The following is a 27,489-nucleotide window of genomic DNA, read 5'->3' as shown; positions in this document are numbered from 1 at the left end:
CTACAGCACAGTGCTAACCATATTTCAGGTGTGCCTTCCCAGCGCAATTAACATATCCTAGAATCTCCCTTAACTCTTCCACAGGCGTGCCTGTGAGTTTGTCTCCTAGGTGATTCTAGGTCCTGCCACGTTGACAATCATGTTAACCGCCAGTGACTGAGCAGTTACATGAGAAAATGAAGGCAGAAGTAAGCTCTGGAGATCTCAAGTGAGTGTCACCTGGAATGTCATCCGTGGCTGACTGTAACCAGCTACCCGGGACAATGTATTTTAAAGATTATGCGCTTGAGAAAAGCATGCTGGGATGAATCAGCGTCTGTGTAGAAGGCAGAGTGGAAAGCATGTGTACCGACTATGTGCCAATTGGAATAGACATTTTTAGTAACTGCCTATGAGGGGAGGAAAAGGGTAGAGAATCAAAGAGAATACAGATCTGGAGAATGATTTCTTCGTCTCTGTGTTATGGTGCAAGGTGCTGAAGGAGAACTGGAGGGATGTTGGTAGACAAGGAAAGCAAAAGTGGGCTACCTGAAGTGGCTTCTTGTTCCTGGAGGACACTGGGAGGAGAAATGGCAGGAAGCCATGGAGGTGCATAAACTGGATCAATAAGGGAAAGGGAGGAACCCAGGTCCTCTATGAAACACCCAGCCAGCCTCCCTTCAGTTGACCCCTCCCCACCATCCTGTGGGGATAAGGCTGCTACTTTCCCTTTCTCTGCAGCTAGCTCTGCTGTCTTTCCCTAAAGTTCCTCTCTTTATCCCAGGGAATGAACTCAGTAATCCTCTAAAGCACGCCCAGAACCCCTGTAACAGTTCTTGAAAATATTTATAAATAGACAACAAACTATTTAAATTGGGGATGGAGGGGAGAAATGGCTTAGAACCAAAAAAAAAAAAAAAAAAAAAAAAAAAATGGAAAAAGAAAAAACACTGCAGAATAAAGACCACAAAAGGACACATGGACTTCTCTAAGTGGGCAGGGGCACTGAACAGAGACACAAACTCAGATAGAGACACAGAACAGAAATCACTCATGCTCCAGACCTCAGAGTACTGTGGTGGGGGTTGTCTGTTGGGAATGAGAAGAATGAGGCTGGTCATTTATCTGTCCATTCTCTTAATAACTGTTAAGCACCTACAGTGTGCCAGGCATTCTGCACATTGTAGAGAGAGCAGACACAGTAAACATGTTTGAGTCCCTGCTACCACTCTTAAGGACGGAGGCAGGCTTTAAGAGAATGTTTATAAATACTATGGCAGATGGCTGATAAAAATTAAGCAAAAATATTATAGGAGGAAAAACAGGCCTAGGAACAAGTAAGTGGGAGAGTGCCAATTAATAAGGTGTTCGTGGGAGGACTCTGTCAGAGAAAAGGCAAAGAAAACAGTGAGGGGAAATGCCCACAAGTGGAGATATGTTTAGAGGGTCGAGGAGGCAACTTATTGGCTGTCTGGACTGCAGTAAGTGATGGGAAAGGTGAGCCTGAAAGCAAAAGGGCCAGGAAACAGGGCTGCATGAGGTACGGTAAGAACATGGCTGTTAATCATGACACACAACACCACAAGGCAGAGGCTCTACACAGAGAAAGCAGCATTGTCTGAGTTTAGTTTGCAAAGTGTGGTGGACACTGAGGAAAGATCTGCAAAGACAATGCTGTATACGCACAGAGAGAAGTCAGGAGGCTTCCATAGCATTCTAAGAGAAAGATAAGACAGACTGTGCCAGGGGTGTATGTGTGTGTATGTGTGTGTATGTGTATGTGTGTGTATGTGTGTGTGGATGGGGACTAGAGGGGGTAAAAAGGTAGTAGCCACATTCTGATGTAAGATTTGTGAGTAGCTCGAAAGATAGGAGGAAAAGGATCCAGGAATGATCTGAAGGTTGAGGCAGATAAAGGAATGGGCGTGTCCTTTTCTGGTGTGAGGAGAATCTTACAAGGTAAGAGCTGAGGTGTCTCAGGGGCATGGACGGAGCTAGAAGCCGAGGCTCTAGGTTCCACCCTACACACTACAAAACTCCAAAAACAAAACACATAAACAACCACCCCCCAAAGCTCTGTTTAACTTAAATCATGTAACAAACATTTTACAAAGTCATTATAAGTATAAACCAACAAACCGGTCTGCTTGACTCATGCAGAATTTCTGGATTATCTTACATATTGCCTCTTGCATCTTGTTCATGATGAGTCATGAGGGAATTTGCATAAATATGTATTCCTGTATTCCCTATAACACACTCAAATAGACTTGCAACCAGGAGAACGCCTCCTCTCCTTCATGCAGAAGCTATAGAAAGGCAGTGTCCATGGAATGAGTGTCCTCGAGGACTGCTCACACCTGAGCATTCTGGCACATCCAGCATGCTGTACTGACCTAAGTCTCAGTCTCCATTTTTTGCCATCAAAGATACAGACACCACATTTTGACCAAATTGAGTTATGGGCGGGGCTAACAGGCACCGTCCTTGCATCCAGGTTCCTTCCTCTCTCACTACAGGCTCTGAGCTGGTCACCCTTCACATCCCTTTAGTGACCACATCCATCAAGGATGAAGGACTTACATTACTCTCCCAAAACTTCCCCTGATGTCCTACACCACAGAACTTTACCTCATTGGATGGCCACAGACTGCCACTTCATTCTTTGATGACACTGCATTTGGTTATCAACCATAAGCATTGGCTACTTGTGGCTCCTCGGAAATCACACACTCTGTGAGCTGCAAGCTCCTTTCCAGGACTTTGTTCTTGCTTTTGTGGACATGAGCAGCTGTTGTGTAGCTATTTCCAGGAAACTCAAGCATCCTTCCTTGAGATGACAAAACTCCCATGACTCAGGGCACCTCTCCAAGGCTATACAGACAGCAAACAATTGCTTGAGGTCGGAGATTCCCTTAGGTAGAACTATCTGCAAATGGCATGTACCAGCCATGACCTCTTCCACTGAGTACCATGGATACAACACAGGATTTTACCCAAAGGTCTGCCACTCTTCAAAGCCCACACTTTGGATGTTACACTACACAGTTCTGGGACAGTAGACGGCTTGTCATAAATGTCTGTATTTTAAACGTCCATTCTTATATGATTTTTATCAGGCGGCTATTAAATTCCAGGCAAGAATGATGATAGAGAAACCAGGAGAAACAAAGCTTGGTCACTTCAGCTGGGAGCTTCTTATCAGAGACAACTCGTGGGGCCCTACACTGCTTCAGATTTCTATATATCTGAAGCCATTGGCAAACCTTGTAAAAAGAAGGTCAGGTAGTGAAAAGTAATTAAAATTCTCTCTTCTCAATAAAATTTTTGTTGGTATTGAAAAATGAGCTACCTTAATTTATTTTTGAAGAAAACCCAATATGCAGTTAGCGATGCTGCAATTAGATTAGATACTATAATATCACCACGAGAGCAGCCGGAACATGTTTCTTTTCTTCTGTAATATAAATATCCTCCATGGAGACAGGGAAAGTAGCTTAGTGTTTTCATCACCATTGGATAATCGCCTCTATTGATGAGACACCACAGGTTCTTACTGAAACGAGTCTAAGTAACTGCTAAGGGATAAAAGAAAGTGTTTGGTGAGCTGATGCCACAGCATGGTCGGAGGCTGCTGGGGAGAGAATTAAGCACAGGCCTCCATGCATGAATGGCATCATGCTCCAGCCAGGCATGGCTGACTGGCTAGCCCTAAACTTGTACAAATGAAAGGAACCAAGCTAAAATAGACATTTGTATTAATAGTCGGTGTGCACCAAGTAAATTAGGAGACCCTACCAGGTCTTTCTTAAGAGGTAGTAAAAAGCTTTAGAAATTAAAGTCCGCTAAAGCCATCTTTTCAAAGCCTTTGACACATTGCAAATCTCGGCCATTTGTTTTTCATTGAAAGGAACTCAGAGGAGAGCGTCAGCTTAATTCACACACAGCGCGTGCACAAATATGCATGTACACATACACATGTGTGCACACACACAAAGAGTGAATACTGCACGGAACATGAACTAAGACACAAGAGGCATGGAGCATAGCCTTTATGCACAAAGGCATCCAAGGAACCTGGCTGTGCCATTAAGCAGAGGGAGGGAAGGAGAATTTGTCACCAGTGCCAGAGGGCAGCTACAGTACAGTTCCAGGCTCCCTCAGCTCCCATGTGCACTCCCACAAGAAGCATCTATCACTAGCTGGAATCTGGTCCCCTTTGGGTTCACGTTGCAGGCAGGAACAGAGAGAGGATGTCCCAGTCTGAAGACAGAGGGCACACACTTAATCCAAACCATGATTCAGATTTTCAAAAACATTAAAAAAAGAATCAATTTGGAACCTCCTTTTTTAATGTGTGTGTGTCATGTTAGAGAATGGAATCTTAAACTGTCTATCTTCTAGTGTAGAAAAATGAAAGGTTGCTCAACTATTTCTAGTAATTCCCTTTTCATGTAGAACAGATAGGTAAAGAGTAGTGATAAGTATTAAACCCGGTTTTAAATAATCCTATAGAATCATTTTTCCTCTAACCTTAGTATTTTATAGCACTATCCCACTACTAAATACCCATCATCAAATCTTATGTCACCATAGAATATGTTTTTCACTCCTACACAAACATTAACCTTGTCTAAAGTATATTTGAATCAAAAAAGAACAGTCAACCACAGAAGCAAAATACCAAATGATCTAAGAATTTAAATTCAATTCGATTGCAAACAAATCTTCCCAAACTTTCCACCAATTCTCTTATTTAGATTAAGGTAAAACAGAATTAACAAAATGTGAAGATTTAAACTTGAGTAGTTAAGCGATAATCATGTAATTAAAGGATAATACTACTTAAAGAACATCACATTGTTTCACAGTGCTGATCTGGTCCTTAAGTAAGTAAGACTTTTTCTTCATTGCAGTGTACTGGCTTATAGCTAATTGAAACCTCCAAAACATCTTTACCTACAAATTATTTCTCAAGAAACTGAACCCTCCTCATTAGGAAACAGAACGTACCCTCGCCAACATCCTGAGAGCCACTCCAGAACGGCCTGGAGGAGAGGGGCATGGAAAATTGAAAATAAAATTTCTAGAAAATTGGTTGGCTACGCTTCAGTAAGAGACAAAGCTGGGTGGCATAAAGACTTGGACACACTGACACTTAACAGGTGCTCACTGGAAGGGAATACATTCACATGCAACATACTACTGTATGCTGCTATGTCCCTTGTCTTTCCTTCTCACCCGCGTGCTCCTGGGTCCCTGTCACCGCCTCTCCACAAACTCCCATGTGACATGCACATCCAGTTTCCTAACTTTAAAAAAATTGAGGCAATACCTTTATATCTAGGTATTTTATTTTAAATATTTTATATTTAAATATTTTAGAATGTATTAAACATAAAAGTTTTTATATCAAATATTAAAATTTAATACTCTATTACGAGGCTTTTAGCATTCCATTATGCACATGTACATACATAGCACACATGTAAACATATATTTGGATGTTAAAGCAGGAAGCTAAACTTTTACATAAACATAAACAACTATATCATTGAGCTTTAAGTGATAATTGTAATAGATGAGGTCAAATCTTTAGCTGGTTTTAGTTGTAATTTAAAGCAAGCAGTTGGACATTCATAATTTAAGATGCTATTTAGATACCATTCATGGAGTGTAGCAAGTTAAAAATGCTTAATAGGTATCTTCTTATGAGAGATTTATCACATAGTCTTGACATCTTTTGTATCCTGCTAGCCAGTAAAAACATAGTGTATAAGAGAAGTATCTCAGTCCTAAAAGGATGCTGACTTCCAGCTTCTGAATGACAAACACAAATGTAAACCATCCCCTTGACTGTTGTCAACAATTCCCCAAAATTGGTGCTTATATTGTCCATGCATCCCAGATTGCTGATATCATAATAAATGTATTATAATTTAGTGAAGGTCCTACAGTGGGTGACATCGAGGGTGCCACTATCCTTTATGGAAATAAAGGATATATATTGAATAAAAAAATATAGAATGAATGAATTTACAGTAATATGTGAACAAAAGTTCAATTTTAACAGAATTGAATGCTAGAAAATTATGTGCTTTAGTATTTAAATGCTTTGCTGGACTTTTAGAAAGTACTAGAAGTTCTAGAAATGAAAAGGAATGAATTTCCTGCTCCTTAAGTATATTTTTAAATGACAAAGTAAAAGCTTTACCCTCCCTTACATTGATCCGGGTCCTAGTTCATTTGCCTTGTGTTTTTGATTAAATATCTGCACATAGGAAACTTCCTATTATAAGAACTATGCAGTTTCTATAACGAGGTTCCTATAAATTATGATATTTGATATGAGCTCAAGCAATTTTTCATTTTGTTCAATATTTCCAGCGATCTGAAATTGCCATCAGCTGGCAAATGATCAAGCTCTCTTCTGAATTCTATTAATGTCACTAAATTTAAATTTTAAAGCAAGGGTGCATTCCCGTACTCCCTCTAAAGGGGGATGTAATGCCTATGGGAAAATAACATTTTAAACAAATAAAACCCAGGGGTCTCCGTCAGTAAAGTGAGTGAATCCTCGCCTTTCACACAACTTCCAAACCAGTGAACAATGCAAAAGTTCAGAAACAGTTCTTTTTCAACTCGTGTCGTATAATGTACAAAGTCTGTATGTAGTGGTGATGCCAGACCAGTTTACCAGGCATGGAAACTCAATGGCTAGAAGCTTAACTTTAATATGCAAAGTAGAGACTTGGGTAGGGGTGGGGCAGCATCAGAATAAATAATCCCCACGACTGGAAGTGGAAGTTTAGGTCATTTCCTACCCAGGGATATTCCTAGGGCATACTGAGTTATGGTCAAAGTATCTGAAAGGAACCAGCAAGTTAATTAGTTCCACTCCAAGGGAGGTTTTTTTTTTTTTTTTTTTTTTTTTTTTTTTTTTTTTTTTTTTTTCAAACAGCTTCTTATTCTGTAGCATGGATTAAAAATCTAAATGGAAGGCTACATACGGTGAAAGATATATACATTCAGCCATTACCACAGACAGGCAGTAAATTATCTGGGGGCCCTGCAGGGCCCTCTGTAGCCCTCTTTTAACCTCCCCTCTCACCTGTGAAAGAGCCTGAAGCCGTATGCCGTTGGCTGTTAATAAAACTCTCTGGAAGGAAGCAAGTTGAAATTGTTCCCAAATTGCAAATCAACAGACCACGTATATATGTCTACTACTGTTGAATGAAATTATATATCAGAATAAAAGACCGTATCTGCAGTACAGGACTCAAGTATGCTTTCATGTAGCCTATAAAATCCATGGGCTCTGGGCAGCATGAAGCTCTGAAATGCTGGTTTTCACTCCCAGGAGAATATCCTAATATAGATGCAGTGAACGGAAGCCTCCAAAGGAAGTCTGTGATATGAAATTTAAAATAATTGTTTTTAAATTTGTAGTTTCCAGATTGGGTTTCTACGGTGCCTGCCAAACCTTCGCCTTTTTTTTTTTTTTTTTTTTTTTTTTTTTTTTTTTTTGTGGGCTTGTTACACAATATGGATTTCATTTGAGTATTCATAGGAGGAAGTGGTGATTCAGCCACTTTGTGGGTATGCCTTTAGGTTTCCCCCTCCGCCCGCAGAGCGTAGGGAGCTGGAATCGGTCCTGAGCCAGGAAGAAGGGAACAGAGTACACAGTGAGGTAGTGATGGGTGAAAGCAGCCCTGGCTTTTCTCCTGGTACCTCCTGATGATGCCTTTCTTCCATGGCCAGCCCCTGCCATTTCAGAGATATCTTCATCTCCTAATGTGGGCTCTGCACAGCAGAATGGCAATCACCTTATGTCACTTCTTAAACACAGGTTTCCTAATGCCAGTTGTATAGGAACATTCCATCTTGACATGTGACAAGTGGGAGAGGCCATCTTGTCACTGTTCAAAAAAGTGTGCCTCTGATTTGTTTGCAGTGAAGAGATAAAATATGAGCCCTCTAGTCGTTGTTTAACATGTGTCACTTGGGAGCTATGTGTTATATGTTTGCCACTCCCCTTTGGAAAGCATGGAATGAACTAGAGCAATGTCAAGTATTTCCAGGGCTAAAGGATGCTATGAAGGCTGCTGGGGGAGAAAACTCACCAGCAGTGTTTCCTAGTTACGATTATCCTTGTAAGGATACTAACCTGCCAAGCAAGATATGGTCATGAGTGAAGTCATGAAACTATGTCAGGAGCAACCAACTGTTAACACATCTGATGCTACGTACCTCATCAAAAATATACAGCTGAGGAGGTCCCGGGCCACAGGGAAGAGCATACTACTGTTGATTGCCTAAGTGAACATGAATATGTTGTCAAACTTTTTCCTAAATATTTAATTTTATACCCAGAGTAGTTCTATGCTCATCCTGAGGCAGAGAACGTCCTTTGTGTAGAAGGCTTCCAGTATCCAACGTCCAACAGGATCTATCACTTTATTGGCCAAGAATGCTTGTCAAGTCACAGGTGTGTAGGACACTTCCCAGTCATAAATGAAGGCTATTCACATAGAATATTAAAGCTGAATTAAGGCAAGACACCAAGGAAGGAGGAGAAAGGGTTTACAGAGACAGAAGAAAGCAACACAAAACAAGAGTGTTTGTTCAGTTGGGTTCCCAGAAGTAGTTTTAAATCGTGTCTGTTTGGAGATATCAGTGTTGGTCATTGATGATTAATTTTTTGTGTTATGTTGGCAGGACTAGGGAGTTCAGACATTTGGTCAAATATAGGGCTATATGTTACTATGAAGACATTTATTAAGGGTAATTATATTTTCTGTGAGTGACTCTTAAGTAAAGCCTATTATTCTCAATAGGCTGGGCAGGCTTCCAATCAGTTATAGGCCTTAATAGTAGAGGCCAAGTTTCCTTGCATAAGCAACTCTACCTTAAGAAATGCAGAAGCCCTATCTGAGGGGTCTGGGAAGATGAATTCAACAGTAAAGTGCTTGCTGGGAAAGCAGGAAGACCTGAGTTTGCGTTTCCCTAAACAGCATGCAGTCAAGCCCACTGACATGCCCACAGACCTTAGACTTGCTAACATGTAACATCTACAACTTTCTAAGCTACTTCCATACACAACAGCTCTCTAAATATTTAGATGTCCTGCTGGATTCTCTAGAGAATCCTGAAAGAATCACCAAGTCCCTTTCTAGTAGCACCACAGCCATCTTCTGTTTCTAATTTCATCATCCATTTTCCAGGACTCCAATCATGCCAGAACTCCGGTGCACAAAGAAAAATGCCCAAGTATACCATCATTTTTGGTTAAAACAACAAGAGCTTAGTGCCTCTTAAACTTGGTAAGTATCTGCACTCTGATATCTTACCAAGCACTCAATCTTAAAACAAGTTCAATGAAAATATGTATCTCCACAGAAGGCTGCTTTTCCTGAGGTACTGTTGCCATGCCCTTCTGTGTTCCTGTGTTCTCTGGTGAGTGATCTTTAAAGTGTCACCCTTCACCTCCACTCTATGAAACCATAAATCTTTGTGAACGGCCCTTCATCTCCACTCTATAAAGCCACAAATCTTCCAGGTACCGTATCTCAGGTGGAGCCCGGTGTCAACTTTGTGACAAATAATCTTGATGTCAACTTGATTGGGTTGAGGAAACTGACCTAGATTAATAAAAGACAGACAGCTTTTGGGTGTGTCTGTACAGGTTCTTCAGAGAGGATTAATCAGAGGGTGCAGTCCTTTCCTGAATGTAGGCCAACTATCCCATAGGCTGGGAGCCCAGGTAGAACAGAAGGAGAAAAATGAGAAAATGTCCTAGCACAGGTATGCTCTCCTCCTGGCTATCATGTTGTGGGCTTTCCTAAACTACAGTATTCTTATTGCTGTGGCAATACTGTACAAAGAGCAACAGACAGGTTTAATCTGGTTCACTGATTGAGGGTATAGTCTACCTTGAGGAAGACAAGGTGTCACATTACACCCACAGTCAGGAAGCAAAGAGAAACAGACACTGGCATTCAGCTCACTTTCTTCATTTTATTCAGGCTGGGACCAGAGCCTAGGGAATGGTGCTACCTACAATGGCAGTATTCTCCCTTGGAAATGTCTTCACAGACACACCCACTTTTCTATGGTGATTCCAAATTAAATCAGGTTAGAAATGAAGATAAGCCATCACATCTGCCATACCTTTCTTTCTATGAAAGTAAAACCTCTGAAAACACCAAAACTAAGAATTCCTAAGTAGTGCCTGTTATACAGGTCATAGCAACAAAGCCTAGCACATGCCCTGGCTCAGGCCGTTTCCTCTATATTCTACCCCAGAAGCCTGCACAGCATTCCCCAGAGTCACACCTGAGGGTCTACATCGCTTCTCCCTCCTCTTCACTACTCATTCCAGCCACACAGCTAAGCATGTCTGCCCTGGTTATACCACCTGACCCTGCCGCGTTCTCTACAGCTCCCTGCTTTTCTCTTGTACTGTTTTATTTCTCACAGACACAAGTATCCTAAACATCTCTCTCTTCCCATTTCTTCTCTCCTAAGTCCTCTGCAAGGGCGCTCTTCTAAAACATTCCTCTAGGCAGGCCTCCTCAGCCTAACTCCTCCGAGACCACCCACATTTAGGAACTGACTTATCTTGGCATGCCAGGTCCTCTGTAGTCTCTCCATCCTCAGGTTTGTATCCCCAGTCTTTCTCATCTTATCTTTAAAGGGCTCCAGGATAAGTGAGTTAATACATGTGGGGATTTTCTTTTTCCAAAGATGTCAACCATTCTTCCTTGTACATCAAAGACTTTTAAGAATTAAATTCTTTAAAAGTGGCCATTTTAAAGACATTTGCCTTGACCAGATCCAGAGACATGCTGGCTCCTCTCTGTGCTCAAAACTGGGCCGTTCTGTCCCCTGATATTCTTTCAATGTACCTGGGTATGTCATGAACACATCTCTTTCCCCATTACACCACTGTTTAGGTTTTGTTCTCTACTGGATTCTAAGATCCTTGAAGCCAAGGTCCTGTCTTGCTTGCCATTTTACCCCCATTACACTGCAGAGGGGAAGCCATAGCCTGGATGCTCAGGACAGTCTTGATAAATGAATCACTACATGATTTTTGAAACAAACAGTCGAGTTTGTTACTAACAATCTCACAACATCCCTCCTGCCTCTAAATCCTAGGTCCTTTTGTTTCTATCTTTGACCATGAAGAAAGCATTTTTAACAATAGCTCAGAAACGAAAGTTAGAAGTACACACCTAGTGAGTAGCTCTGAGGCATGAGCAAGCACAAAACAAGTAGAAGGGTTATTTTGACCACAATCAGGAAGACTTGTGAAAATAAGTGTGTGTGTTAAATGTCATTAATAATTTTGTAATGAACATTTAAGAAACCTGGAACAGCAGGTTTCATACTCTTAGTTTTTTTCTTATTTCTGCCAGAGGAAAAAAAAATTGAAGTTAATTTAATAATGAAAAAAGAGTATTTCCAGATTAGTGCCCTGTGGACAACATCCGGATTAGTATTGCATCTAGTTAACTTGGTCAAATGTGTGTGGTAGTGGTGGTAGATGCTTCATTGGGTCCATGGAATCAAAAATAGGGCCTGTGTAAGACTTTGTGCAGGGCAAGCATAGCATTTTTTAGTAGCTGCTTTGGAGAATGAAGGCACCAAGATCCCCTTAGAGAGAGAGAGAGAGAAAGAGAGAGAGAAAAGAGAGAGAGAGAGAGAGAGAGAGAGAGAGAGAGAGAGAGAGAGAGAGAGAGCCAGCCCATACTTCTGGGTATAATTAACACTTAACCACTCATGGGGAATGGCAATCACATAAATCACCTATTCAGCTTGTAAAAATATTACTTCCATTTCTTGTAGACAGGATAAATTTTGGGCTGAAAGTTTTGTGGGTGGGTTGGTGTCTCTATTGCTCTACTGGGTCTGGCTACAGGAGGTAGCCACTTCAGGTTCCATATGCCCAATATTATGAGCAGCTTGGTCTTCATGTGGGTCCTGAACAGCTGGGGTGGGAGCTATCCCAAAAGCTGATGACTGTATGTGGGATATGTTCTTCTAGCTGGGCTGCCTTGTCTGGCCTCAGTGGGAGAGGGAGTGCCTAGCCTCATAGAGACTTGAAGTGCCAGAGTGGAGAGATACCCAGGAGTAGGGGGTCCAGCTGCTCAGAGGAGAAGGGGAGGAGGTAGGGGGAAAGAGTACAGGAAGAGTGACTGGGAGGAGGCAGTGGGTGGGATGTATAGTGAATAAGTAAAAAATTAAATTAAAATATTACATCCAAAATACGCCTGAGCTGCTTTGTAAATACACTTAATTCTAAAGTAGCTTTCTTGATATTGAAGAGCAAGCTAGTAAGCAGCACCCCCTTCATGGCATCTGCATCAGTTCCTGCCTCCAGGTTTCTACCTTGAGTTCCTGTTCTGATTTTCCTTGATTATGGACTAAAAGTTATAAGATAAAAGCTCTTTCCTCACCAGGTTGATTTGGGTCACGGTGTTTTTACAGCACCAACAGAAACTAAGACACAAAATAAGCTACCTACCATGACAGCCTGTTGCCATTCTTCTAACTCTACCCATAAGAAACCTTTAAACACAAATTGTCCAGGTTCATCTTTCTTTGGATTGCTACAACAAATGTTATGGTTATCTAGCTATCTAGAGAATTTGTGCTGATACCACCTCCTACAGGACACATGGTTTTATCTTCAATCATCAAGAGTATTAGAGGAAGAACAGTCACTCAAGGTGATGATTAGGTCACTGTCATTTTGACAGGATCTGGATTTGCATGGGGCATGAGGTGCAGAGCTTACATACAGAGATTATTTGGATTGCATAAATTGAAGTGAAAAGACACATTATTGTCTCTGCTTCCTTACAATACAGCTCAAGTTCCCGCTGCTGTGACTTTCCCTGCAATGACGGACTGTACCCATCAACCAAGAGCTGAAATAAGCCACCATCCTGGTAAGTTACTTTTGTCAGACTCTTGTGTCGCAGCAACAGGAAAAGAAACTAATGTCCTACATACTCAAACACACACTCAAAATCTTAAGAGAGATACTATTTTTTTAAAATTAAGCAGGATGGTTACAATAATATAGAAGACTATTTTCTGAAAAACTTTATAAATGTATTTTTCTAATTTCTGTGAAGTAAGAAGTAAAGCTTACCTTACCTCCCGTCCCACCACCACCACCACTTTTCTAGGGAATTTGCTTTCACCTGAGGCTATTTACATCATATATAAGTTTACATTAACCAAATGACAATAGAAAAGGATATACACAAGTGTCAAGGTTTACAGACAACTAGAAAGAACTTAATGTGATTGACAGATACACAAAGGCAGAAGCACAAGGATGATGCTTCCTACAGAAGGCATCTTGCCCAACTTGCCCAAAAAACATCTTTGGGAAACATGGAGGGAAATGAGTTTTGAAGAGAGATTAACCTGAGTTTAAGTTCTTCTTCTGCCACTCGATTGATATACACTCTAGGACAAATGATCCAATGGGCCCATCCCCTAATTTCCTCCTTTGTAAAATGGGTGTCGTGGTCAGTCTTGGTCACAGAGGCAACGGGAGGATTGATACATAAAATGGCAGACAGGAGTTGCTGCTATCACTTGTACTTGTGTCTGGAAAAGAATTTCTTTTGGATGAAAAATCCCAAGTTGTTTCTTCATTATGAAGTAAAAATGTCAGAGTTTAGCATCTTAAAGTTCTACAGAGATTTCTTTCCCTAATTCATCCAGCACAGAACCAGCACGGCAAGCTTAGCTTGGCTCAGTCTGCTTCGCTCATCTGTCAACAAGATTCTAACGTTCAAACGAAGTTGACAATTGCTGAAGGTGGATGGAACAAGACTGGCTGTGCAACAGCATCACATTTCACACCTCTGAGGGTTCGAGCTACCAATGAAAACATCATATCTCTGTCAGTCAAGAGTAATTATAGGGCTTGGTGGACCCATACAAGTGAAACAGCTAGTCACCAAGGGTCCCCTGGCTCTTCCTCTGGCTATAGTTATTAAACATGCTTGATTCTATGACCTATGAATACTGGGAATGAACTTCCTTTTGGACAGAAGGACAGACTGTAAGACAAAAGGGGGACATTTGCACCTTTTAAAATACTGAAGTTATTTTCCAAATTCATATCTGTGTGTGTATGTGTTTACTTAAATTTAAACACACAAAACAGGGGCTAGAGAGATGGTTCAGAGTTTAGATTTCCTAGAACATACATAAAAGTTAGGCCTGAGGGTGGGATAATCATCACACTTGGCAGGAATTGGGGGGACAGATGGGTAGCTCAAGGGGCAGCTACCCTAGTCAAATTGGTGAGCACCAGGTGCAGTGAGCAACCCTGTCACAAAATCCAAGGTGGATTTCAATTGAAGAAGATACCTCATGTTAACCTCTGACCTCGATTTATGAGCATGTAGGCCATCTGCTTACATAGTGAACACGCATACACAAGCTACCCAAAACAGAGATAGTAAACACATTGTACATAGTAAACACAATGGTCAGGCACATCACTTGAGTGAATACAGTTGTAGTATCAGAACTAGATGCCTAAACCATTGCAAAGAGTTTATTAGAGCTAGATTTCGGAAGCATGCTACCTTCATGAGAATAAAAGTAGATAAATAGAGAAATGAACAGATTCCTAATCATAAAGCCAGTCGTCTATAATCACAGATTGCTCTATTTCTCAGCTGTTTATAAATATTTTTGTCAGAATGGTTTAAGGCTTAACAGCTTACTGTAGAGTAAATTGATATGTGAGATCTAATTCGGGCTACATTTCAAGCTTTAAACTATAAATGACTTCAATATCCAAAAATGTAGAAACTTCTCTAAAGCATGAGATGATGTATGTCCACACATTCTAATGTGATACATCCAAGTCTCCCAAGACATATGAAGTAAAGATTTAAGTGGAAAGTTGATAAATTTTATCATTAAGTATTTTTTTTTAATTTTTGCTCTTTTAATACTGAAACTATTACTGCAAGACAGCAACAAGAAACAGGTGAGTTTTAGCAAGAACAAGAGACAGCGAGCTATGCCATCCTCCCCTGGGCCAGTCAACATATTGTGGCCCACGGCAGCATGCCCATTTCTGCCCTTTATACTGAGTGCTTCCGATAACAGAATGAAAGTGAAGGAGAAGATGCCCAGCAGGACGCCAGGCTACACCACAGCACCCTGTCCGTAAGAGGCACAGTACCCCAGGAAGTGGCAAGAAAGACTTCTAGAAAACTATCTTTGTGCCAATGTTGCCCACCAGAAATAAGATTATCAACTTATCACACTACCTGTGGGCTTCACAGGACAAATACAGAATGAAAACAAGGGTACTTGTGGTTAAAATACTAACACACCTTGATATCTACATAGGAACTAATTTCTTATCTGTGGAGATGGCCAAACATATTTTAATGTCATAAAGTAGGGATAAAACTTAAAAGTACATTTGCATTAACTGTTAAGACTTCAGCTAGTGAAGAAGAATGAAAAGGAAAACTACATACTAAATAAAAATGATGCTCAAAACAGAAAAAGTAAGATCACCAGACATTAAATTTGCCAATAATTGGATACTGTCTATAGATAAATAAAGTTATTAAGTTTATCTAACCAAAGCAATGTCACCATTCATTTACATTTATTTAGCTGTAAGCAATGCCATAGAAATTGCATATAAAGCTTTTGTTGTGTGTGTTTGTTTATGCCAGGGGATGTGATTTAACCATGGTCTGCTTGACTTGTATAACAGTGGTATGTATTATAATACACTTATAATTCATAAAGAATAAAGTAAAAGGCTGAAATTATCTAAAATCAGATGTATCTAACTTAATTTTAACATCATAAGCCGTTAGCTGTGTGGCCTTATGGAATTAAGCTCCATGAATGTTACTTTTATCATTGGAAATGGAGCGTGGAATGTCAGAGGGCTGCTGTGAACAAAAATGAAATTTTGTGGACAAAGTGCCTAGACTATTACACACCAAATAGTTGTGGCTTAATACAGTCTTTTTTTTTCTTTATATACAATAAGGCACACACAATTTCTTAGCAGAAAAATCTAAGAGATAAGAACATAGGAAATATGGGTACATGTTGTTTTAATGACTCAAAGAGAAAAATCCTTGCATTGTGAAGGCCACTGTCATGCAGACACAAGAATTAATTTCTTAGTCTGTATGGCCAATACAAATTCTGCAAAAAGATGCCTTGAACGTGGTACTGCCCTTGTAACCTTGAGAGTTTCCTCTGGGGCAGTTGTGTTTGGTTTTGAGTTTTAAAGACAAAAGCTGAAATCTGAAGGTAGAGGTGAAGGCTCCTAGATCTGGGGCGTGCTGTCGGCCCGATGTTAAGCAAGAGCAGATAAGTCAGTCACAGAAGCAAGATCAGTGCAAACATGATTCATGGCCCATCCGTGAACGTGGCAGGAAGATTGCGGAAGGTATTTCAAAGGCAATGCTTCCTCTGATCAAGTCAACAAGCCTGTGCTAATCCCTCTCCCTGGACTATGCTGGCCTGAAAGAAATTGGCAATGGAGAATGTGAAAAACCTGCAGCAAACCGGCTATCCGGGATGAGAAACTAGCTCAAGGCTAGTGACCAGTGCTACTGAAAAGGCCCGGTGCACACTATAAACACTGGCGTCAGACAGCAGATATCCAGGATATTACTCAAAAACGCATCGAGCTCAAAGCTGACAAGATAATCTATTCCTGGGAGTGCAAAGCAGGCTGGAATGCTGTGGCGATGACCTACTCAAGGAAAGACAGGAGCACAAACTCTCCAAGGGCCCTGTCTCGGGCTCCTTGTACAGGCAAGACTCCAACAGACTTCAAAGGGAGTTCTTCCTAAGGAGAGAGGACTGGCCTCGGCCCACAGGGGGTATCAATTCCGTGATCATATTGCCATTACATTTGGCGGACCTGGACCGGCAAATCCAAATATATCAGATATGAGTTTAAATGCATGAAAAGAGAAGTGTGAGATACATTGGAGACTTGCTCGCAAAAGAAGCCTCAGAATTCCAGAAAAAAAAAAATCTCAAAACCAGAAGCTTCATGTGTTATCCCAAAGGCTCGGGGGAGTAATCAGTGCATGACAGCATAAAAAAATAAAACATGCCCCCAACATGGCATTCTAGTATAGCACATGGCACCTAAATTGTGTAATAAAGGAATCGTTTCCCACACTTAAACATTCATAAAAAGTTAGTCACATTTTCCTAAATGAAGTTTCAACCATATTTTTGTTTTCATAAGCTTTTAACATACATTGAACCTGATTAATGTAAAGAACCAAAATCATCAGGTAATACTTACAGGAGGACCTGTGGGGCAGGAGCCGGGGGGAAAGATGAAAAGGAGAGAGAAGAGAAATTAGTGACTATGAATGTTAAAATTAACCAGCAGATAAATCATCATCATCATCATCATCACCACCACCACCACCACCACCACCACCACCACCACCACCACCACCACCACAATTCTGAGACCACACAGGAGACTTGGAACACAGGGATTTCATTATATCATAGACATTTGAGATGACAGAAAAAAATGAATTTATAGCCAAATTGTGCACAGAATTCAAACAAACTTTCAGGCTCTCCAAAGCCTGTTCATGTGAAGCTGAGAGGTCCATGAACCTGAAATAAAACTGTGTAACACATAAAAATCTATGTAGCATACGAGGCAGGAGAATCTTGATTGCTTTTGGACCACTGCAGAGAACCAAGCTCGATAAACACACTCAAATCAGCAAGGCCTAGCGCTTGTTGAAGGCTTTCCTTAAAGAATGTCCTTCCTTCAGTGTTTCTGCCAATGCATAAAAGCTCAACCCTAGTGTCTCTCTATAGGTTTCTTTAAACCAGAACACAGGCAGAAACTGAGAACATTCCTGTATTTTACATACTATTTGCTCCAAACACCAATTAACTAGGCAGTGGGGAGGTGGCTTTCTCTCCTCTATAGGACTCACCTAAGCACACAATTTTCTTCTTCCTCCTTAATTTCTTTCTTTTTGACAAAAGATCATTTTGGTGATTGCCTGACAACATTGTTTTGTCATCTCTTTTCCTCAAAGCTACTTGGGGAGGGGAGAGAGGGGACCAGTTAGAGGAAGAAGCACAAGGTGGTTTGGGGCAGGGTTGTGGGGGTGACAAATGTGAACAAATAATCTCAAGCACATATTCATGAAGATGTAATAATGAGCCCTGGGACTTCACACATTAACTTAAACATTCTGTTTTTAAAGGGCACGAAAAAGCCTCTGTTGTGAAGTCTGTCCTTTACGAAGGGATACTCACCCAAGTCTCCAGCCATCCAGATTCAGAGAGGCTTATGGACAGCTCTTGAGAATACTCAGAACTCAGCAGCCATCCTCCCCAGGTGGTGAATTTTCATAATGCCTTTCACTTTGCCATCTTTTTTTAAAGGGTAAAGGTAAATGAGATGTCCCAAATTCAGCCCACTGCATGACAAGCTGGGGCTCTACTATTTCAACACTCCGCCAGTGATTGACTTAAATATCAGCAAGCTCTACCATTAGACAGTGGGAGATCCCATTTCAGAGCATGCTGGAGTCACTATGAAAGGAAAGACTGATGCTCTCTCTTAAGAAGCCATCTCGATATCGGCCCTTTCGACGTCTCAGACTTCCTATAGCTAGAATAGTAACCAACCTCTCTTACTGCTCTATCTTGGTTTCAAAAATATCTTCCTTTGGCCTTTGCTGTTTCACTCCAGCTATAGGAACTTGTTGCACAAACTTGGAGTGGGAGTCAAGACAAAGGATTACAATAGCCCTGGCTGGTAGAGTTGGCTGGTCCATCATTTCCTCAGTGACAACATGGAAACTCCAGAACTCAATGACGCCACTCTCACTATTGGAGCTCTGTGGCTTGTACCAGAAGCCCCACCCACAGTCCATAAGAACAGCACAGGAGTATGACAAACTGTGCCAGTTCGTTAAAATAACAGAGCTGTCCAAAGTGTTTTTGTTAGAGTGTTGACACAAATAAACACCCCCATGCTGGGCACTCTAGAGGATACATGGTGATGTTGCTATACCATGTATGGATGAGAATCCCACCAAGGGATGGATGAAGAATAGAAGGGTTGACCTTGATCAACAAGCAAGCTAAAATTGGGGGCTGGGGGTAGTTGTTAAACCCTAATGGACAGTGTTTTCCAATGCTTCTTTCTTAAGAGTTTGTTAAGAGTAATAAGGATTTTTCCTTAAATTTAAGGTCTTTAATAAAAATGTCAAACAGATACACACCTTCCAACAAGCAACTATCACTGTCAATTAATGGGGACAAACATAGCTACTGCACCAGAACGTGAGTTACACAGGGCAGGCACTTACCAGACTCTCCTCTTCGGCCTCTCTTCCCTCGTTTTCCTGGAGGACCTGAAATATAAAGGATACTTTATAGCATAGTTTCATTTTCCCCCCAGTTGTATAAGGGTTGTTACATAATTCCTACATCTTTGTTCACTGTTTTTTTTTTTTTTACCACCAGCTTCAAGAAAGGGACCAGATATTGATGGAGGTCACTATTCTGTGTTTCAGCAAAGCTAAGCTCCATTTCATCCCCAAAGCTGGTCTAAATGACTACTCAAACATACGCAAGAGTCAAAACTTCTGCCCATCCCACTTACATACCATCAATACAGAAAAGATTTGCTAAGCAAGCAGCTGAATTGTATTTATTTTCTGAAGGTCTCAAATTATAAGAACCAAATCTATATAACTACTGTTTGTCTTCAGTCAGGTTCAACATGATTCTTCTGAAAGTATTTGGATAGCAATTAATTAAATGAATACACAAAAAGGAATACAACCTAAAATATTTCTGTTAAATATGAATATAATGGAATTCAGTGACTATCACTTGGATAGATTCATGACCCCATTAGGTGCTTTACCTGTAGGTCATAACTTTAAGTCTGTTTTTTTCTAGAGAGACAAGATCATTATCATTTAATGAACAGTTAGCCTTAATGATGATGCCATTCAAAAAGTAGGAAAAACAACCACCTTTTCGTTTCAGTGAGTTGACTCTAAGGACAAGCTAGCGAACATCAGACTGCATCAAATTCTAGCTGTTTGCACTTGAAGACATTGTTCTCAATTACACAGCTTCTGTCTGCATTTCCTTGGGTGAAAATAGCTTCCAGTGAATTATGGCTCAAGTGAACAGAAGAGAGTAATCAACCCACAATGAGGACTGAGGGCTTAGAAGACTTGCTGGGAGAAAAAGCCAAGGAAAACACAGGGCTGCCTGCTGCTAAAGAATGAACTGCTGAGTGGGTCTGATGACTTCTAAACTCTGGAAAGTTCCAGGGACACAGCCAACTGTCATCGGGAGTCTGAGTTACCGGCTCCAAATAGACACTACCATGAGCCATGAGCAGTGGAAACACTGGTGGGCCACCCAGCTTCCCCCACAGCCTTGCACAGGACCAGTATGGTCCTCTGTGTTAATAGCAGGGTTAAAAAAAATAAATAAATAAGCAATAATATCAGTTGAAGATGTCAGAAGACACAGCTTTATAAGCAAAACCGAAATTATCAGTAGACTTTTGGATTTCTTTCTTTATCCTGGAATAACGGGAGAATTCCATGCACACTCAAGGCATTCCCCATGATTGGGACAAAAAAAATTAAATAAGTAAATACAGATATAGGTATAAGGACCTTACTATATAAAAAATATAAATTTACATTCTCGCCCAAAATCATACACAATCCAAAATTTGTAACTCCTTTAAGATTAGAAATCAGATCTTTGTAGTATAAAATCACTAAACCAAGGAAACTTAGCAGGCTCACTTGTGACAGACATGGTTAACATTAGAAGCCACCTTTGAAAAGAATAAACTATTTTTCTAGCAGGGAACATAGGAGCCCTAGAAATTGATTTAAGCTTCAACGGACAAACAAGAAAAATACATATTTAAATTCACGGAAGAAATTTATGAATATTCACAGGGAAGGAGACACCATCAGAAATACCAGAGGCTACAGTCTGAGGCATTCTGACGGACTGCTCACTTATGAATAAATGGCAATTATTTATTCACTGGGAATTAACTCATTTTCTTTTTTCCATGAAGATGTTCTATTAAAACAGTAAAATGTACAGATTCTAAACGATGCGTTTTACTAAGGATTTTAAAGAGAATCTAAAATAAACTAAATTAAGAGATACAGGATGAGAACGGGATCCATGAAGCAATGCCATCTTCTGGAGAAATCCCAAAAGCAGAGTGACACTATTTCTGAACATGTCTTCCTTGAATACTCAACACAAATCCAGAAACCAGTCAAAGAAGGTAATGGAACAGAAGGCACTTGCAAGACAGCATCCATTGAAGGTCACAGGGCTTTTGAAGAATATCATAATATTTGAGAGACAGTGAGGTCAAACTAAGTTTTAAGATGAAAGTCTAAAATATGTTGAACCTAGAAAAAATACTGAATTGAGGAAGAGTATATTATAATGACAGTTGGAAGCCGGCATCTACAGTGAGCTGAGAATCTGTGCACTTCATCAGTTCACTAACAGTATGTTGGAAGTCACTGCTCTTTGGAACCTTTTGTTAGTTGGATAGCCCATATTTAAATTGGATTGATGTCTTACTGTTTTTTGTTTGTTTGTTTTTTTGTTTTTTGTTGTTGTTTTTTTTTTTTTTTTTTTAAATCTTTGTGTATTTTAGAGACTGACCCTGTCAGATGAGCCCTGCAGGCTTCCTATTCGCTCATTTCACTACTTCCTGTGCTGGTCACAAGATTTTGGTTTCCCAAGATCTCATTTGTCAGTTGTTGGGTCTTACTTTCTTTGCTATTGGAATCTTATTCAGACACTTCTAACCCATGTCTACAACTTGAGGTTTGCTTCCTACTTTTCCTTCTAGAAATTTCTGGGTATCACATCTCATGTTGAGGTCCTTTATCAATTTGGCTTTGATGTAGCGAGAGGTAAGAATTTGGGTGTAGGGTACCGCTCGACAAATGATTTGTCAGAAAGCTCCAGAGGTCTCGAAAACAACACAGGCTACAGATATTGCTGTTGGTCACCCACCAGAACTACAAAGTAAGACCACACTGCTGGAGACAACACATGCTTTGGATTCAGAGATATCCATCTGAAACTGGCCAGGAAACTTGCTACATAGTGGGCCAGCTTTCATAGTACTGGAAGGTGCTAAGCAGGATGTTGTGGGGAAGAAGACATCAATGGACTCACCCAGTGCTGGATCTTGTGTGCTACAATATTTATTGTGCCAACTAATGTGACACAGCAATTATGGGTTAATTAACCACTTTCAGATTGGATCTGAGACATGCTGCACAAGAGAGCAGGTCCGTACCTAGTACTATAATTCTGATCAAAAGCCCATGGTTGAGGAACTCGTAGGGACTAAGACTTATGCACTAGGGCAGGACCTGCTATTGTTATTTTGCTAAATCCCCACGCCTCCAAAATACCTTCCAAATATTTATGTTTATACCCACAGACATTGGCTGCTCTCAACTTTGGTCAAGTAAGCATCTTTTTGCAATGGATAGAAGTCAGTAAGAGACTGACTGTTCAGCCCTAAAAATGGATGGTTTATATGAACTCACCACCACCAATGATGGAGGAACACTGTGAAAGAAGAAATGGGAAGATTTTATAACCAGAGAGTGGAGTGGAATACTATGAAATGCCATTTTCTGGGCCAGACAGCTGCTGTAATAATGAACCCTCCATGGCTGTGATTGCCAGCACAGGACTTACACAAGTTCAAGCCAGCCCAAACCCACCACGGAGGGGACATAGTTAGGGCAGACAATCCCCAGGCTCCACCCTTACTGAGGAGCTACCGGCTGGCTATGGATAGCTTCTGGGGGAGAGAATCTTTCTTTATTGGAGATGTGGCAACTGATGTTTCCCACGCTCCAGCAGGTGGCTCAGACCCATGCACTTACAGGCATCTCTAACTGGACTAATGAGCTATTATTTTAAAAAATGCCCCATTGAGAGGGACATCATAGGGGATACTCTGGGAGTTGGAGCAAAGATGGGGGGTTAGATCATATTTCTTTGTAGGAAGGTATAAAATTCTTTAAAAAATTTAAAGAATAGAAAGTGATAATAAAGTAGCAATCCCATGGAATAATTGATTGCTAAATTAACTCATATTGTGCTTCTCATTTTAATCAACAAGACATATTCAAGAAGTTGACTCTCATTAAATTGTCTTGATTGAAATAGTTTTCAAAACTAGTAGCCATTTTTTATTCCAAACTGAGGGAGAATGAGCCAGCCAAGCAGGAGATGGAAGAACAAAGACAGACACAGGAAAAGGATGCTTATTTACTGACTCTGGCGAGGGCCTTGCAAGAAAATTTTCAGGGATTCTATCGATAGAAAAGACAAGTCTCTGCAAAAGGAATTGATTTCAAGAATATGAGTGGGAAGAGACAGAGACAAAGTCAGGGAAATCTCCAAGCAGCGACTTTATGAAATGAGAAAGGAGACAGATAAACAAAGGGGGGACAACAAGGACCGATTATTCTTCAGGACTAGTCGATTCCGGACAATGAATACAACTCAGGCCTCGGGGAGATCTTAAAGTCTTTGCAAAACTGTAATAGACAGACTGAGACAAGACAGAAACTGTTTTTTAAAAGACAGCGGTAACACTGATGGTTTTTAAGCCAGTTCATAGAAACTCAGCTGTGGACAGACCACTCATCACTCGCCTCTTAGAACAAGTCACTTTTTCTAGCTTGCCTGGCTAGTTTTCGTGTCAACTTGACACAAGCTAGAGCCATCGGAGAGGAGGGAACCTCAGGTGAGAAAATGCCTCTATAAGCTCTGACTGTGGGCAAGCCTGTAGGGCATTTTCTTACATAGTGATTGATGTGGGAGGGCCAGGCCATTGTTAATGGTGACATCACTAAACTGGTGTTCAATAAGAAAGCAGACTGAGGAAGCAATTATGAGCAAGCCAGTAAGCAATACTCCTCCATGGCCTCTGCGGGGCTCCTGCCTCCCTGTACCTGTTTGAGTTCCTGACCTGACTTCCTGATCAACAGTGTAAGGAGGTCTAAGCCAAAAAAACTCCTTTCCTCCCCAAGTTGCTCTTGGTCGTGGTGTTTCATCACAGCAATAGAAACCTTAACTAAGACACTGGCCCACACAATTAATACGATTTGAACACTGCTAATGGGCACTGGGAGTGTCCTGCTAGATCTGAGTCTAGACATGGCTCTGTGTCTTCATGTGCTTTGAGGGCAGGAGATTCCTGGAGGCAGCCAAACAACCTCATTTCATGAATTTATCAAAGTTGTCTAACCTGACCCCTATGCCTTACATCTGTTAACTCCTCTCCTCTCCTCTCCTGTCAGTGTTTTAAAATGAAGTTTAAAAAAATCTTTCTCACTACTCTAAGAAGACATTTTAACGTGGCTTTATTTGTACTTCATAAAAAAAAATTTTACCTCTTATAAACATGTACATCTTAGAAATGTAATTTTCAGGAGCTTGGCATTCTTCAAGTACATTAGAGAAAACAGGAAAAAAAAAAAAAAAAAAAAAAAAAAAAAAAAAAAAAAAAAAAAAAAAAAAAACAGCCTGAACAATGTCTGTGGGCAAACAACCCACAAATAGATACTCTTATTTAAATTTCTGCAGGCAGAAAAATAGAGATGTAAAAGCAAAGAAAAGAGCTGGAGACGGAGCCAGTGGTCATAGAGAAAACAAGCAAGAAGCATCGCACAGATGCAGAAGGCCTCTGGGGTAGGGAGACCTGCAGGAGATGGGGTAGGGAGACCTGCAGATGTGGGTGTGTGCTGGGATGCTCCTCCAGGCACAGTCCCCTGGACAAGGACTCTAGCAGCTGTAGCAGGCTGTTGGTCGGAAAAGCACCTGCCTGTCCACAGAGGAGAAGGTGGGTTATTCTGCTTGAACTGCCCTCTTCATTCTCCGCAGGCTACATCAGGATCACCTTCAGCTCTTTGGATTAACTTTACAAGTAGTCACAAACCAGTTTCAGAATCTTTCCCACAGTGCCTCACTTGCTTGCTCACTTGGTGCCTTGAATTCCTTCACGGTGGCCCAAACCTTTTCATTTCACAATTAGAATCAAGAGATTTACACAGCAAATGGCTGAAGGTAGAATCCCGACTAAAATGTACTCCCTCTATGATCACAAATTGTCTCTGTTATAAGACAGCCAGGAGCTCACACACAGCCCAAACAGGTACATACTGTGTTTGACAATCAGGGCACCCTGGGTGCAACTTAATCACCTAAAGTGGGTTTATGAAGATCCCCATTTCAGTATGTGTACTGTACAAGTTCTCCCACAGTAGAGACAGGTCCTCACTTCACACTTGGTGCTGTGATTTGTCCTGTTGTTGCTCACTGTTAAACCCACACTCCACAGACAGACGCTGTCACTCTCCAGCCTTGTATCTTGGAGGCTGACTGTTGAGGTTTATTCTTAGTCCCCATCACTGTGGATAAGCCATCAAGGTCATCTCTAGCAATTGGTCCAGAGCTGTTTGCTTCAGTAAGCTTGGAAAGAATACTACATGATCTATTTGGTACGTGCTAGCTTCACTTTGGGGCAGGGACAATCTGTAAGCAAACAGTTCTTTTGTATTATTCATGAGATTTATTTCCCAGGATTTGGCCCCACCAATGTGTCTTCTACCTTATGTAATACAGGATTGTTTATCTTTCATGTGAGTTGTTTTGTTTCAAATTCCCTCAAGTTTCTAACCTTCATGGGACAACAATCCATAAAAGGAAAATAACTGTAATAAATATTACATAATTTAAAGCTACAGTGGAGTCCCATAACTCAAGTATTCAGATATGCAATACTTATTTGCTAACTCAACTGGACAAAACATTTTGGGGCTGAATGTCAAGGATTAATTCTTGCCTTGTACATGACAGGAAAGTGCTCTGCCATTATGCTAGACCCTCAATACCAGTATATATTTTAAAAAAACCAATGAGTCTATTTTAAAAACTGGAGAAGTATCTTTCTTCTTAAAATGCAAGAGACAACCTCACAAATGTTTCAAAGGCTCTATTCTTACACACTGTCAGACTAATAAAAATATATAAGCCAATAACCTGCCAGTAAAATTGTTCACTGTATCATATGGTAGTTTTGCTTAATTTTTATTTGAGATAAGTGTCTGACTACACAGGCTGGCCTGGGATTTGCTACAGAAGCTAGGCTGGTCACAAGTGCCCATCCTTGTACCTCAACCTTCGAAATGCTACGATTAGAGTATGAATCACAGCAGCAGGCTGTCCTTCAGTGATAAACAACAAACAGGCGGCCGTGAAGCTTCTATTTTAATGCCCTAAGAAGCTCATATGTTTTTAATAAGTTGTGAACTACAGTAATGGCCCTTTACAACTATAAAAGTTGCTCCTTAAATGTGCTTAGAGAACTTTGTAAAGTAAAATATACCAATATTTAATGTTGTGGGTTTTAAAAAAAGTGTTTTTTTCAAACTTTTATAGAAAAAAATTGATAATTCCATATAAAACTTCTAAAACCTAAAAAGAAAAAAAATTAAGAAATTATGTTCAATGAATGAAGATTTATTTTGGTTTATTTGTTTTGGGTTTTTTTTTGTTGTTTGTTTTTGCTTTTTTAATGCATGGGAGTATAGTTCAGTGGCAGAGTGTTTGCTCTACATGCACCAAATCCCAGATTTGACTGCTTGCACCCACTCCATCAAACAAACATGATCACTGGAAGGTCTTCAGAGAGGAAAAGCACTCTCTTAACTGCCAAATAAATGCAGACTCACTAGCAGTAGACGGTCTAAAGTCAACTGAGAGGTTAAATACATACTTAGCCTTTAAACATAAAATATAATACATTCTTGGGAGATTATCCAAAAACAGTTTAAAAGCCATTGGCCTAGAAGAAAATGGAGCTGTTATTCCAGAAAACACTTATTGGGTGAATTCTTAAACAGCAATGATGCTTTTCTGGCAAAAGAAACTTTTAGTCTTTTCACAAAAACTATCAGACTCTTGCTTTACCTGTTCATTTTCAAGAAAGTAGGGGATGTAATAAAAGTTATTTGTAATGTTTTAAATAAACATAGGGGACACAACAGAACTGCAGTGGGTGCAGCTCTCTCAGCTTCCCTATGAGAGGCTGACTTTGATTTCTGATCTGTTTCTCAAGTCCCAACCTCCTAGGCTTCCCACCAGCTACTCCCATAGCTACTTACAGCTAGGAACACACATATACCTACACACACACACACACACACACACACACACACACACACACCACCACCACCAACAACAACAACAACAACAACAACTGGAGACTCAGAAGAACATACCAGAAATCACTGTACAAGCAATAGAAGAAAAGGCATTTCTAAGCCCAGTGCAAGCAAACTACTGAGGCATCAACATAGATTCTTTCCATTTAGA

The 27,489-nt window shown here is 40.5% G+C and overlaps 1 protein-coding gene across 1 annotated transcript in view; it reads right to left on the bottom strand.

The window, feature by feature from the left end:
- Col25a1 (collagen type XXV alpha 1 chain) overlaps window positions 1-27,489 on the bottom strand; it is a 383,527-nt gene that overhangs the window by 178,340 nt on the left and 177,698 nt on the right. Inside the window, exons 3-4 of the mRNA XM_034501180.2 lie at window positions 19,377-19,421; window positions 17,327-17,334 (exon numbers count right to left, since the gene is read on the bottom strand). Of these exons, the coding sequence (XP_034357071.1) occupies window positions 17,327-17,334; window positions 19,377-19,421 (53 nt within the window). The remainder of the gene's footprint in view (window positions 1-17,326; window positions 17,335-19,376; window positions 19,422-27,489) is intronic.

This window comes from Arvicanthis niloticus, chromosome 4 (genome assembly GCF_011762505.2).
Source record: "Arvicanthis niloticus isolate mArvNil1 chromosome 4, mArvNil1.pat.X, whole genome shotgun sequence".
Lineage (NCBI taxonomy): Eukaryota > Metazoa > Chordata > Mammalia > Rodentia > Muridae > Arvicanthis > Arvicanthis niloticus.
This window is presented reverse-complemented; position numbering and strand designations above follow the sequence as displayed.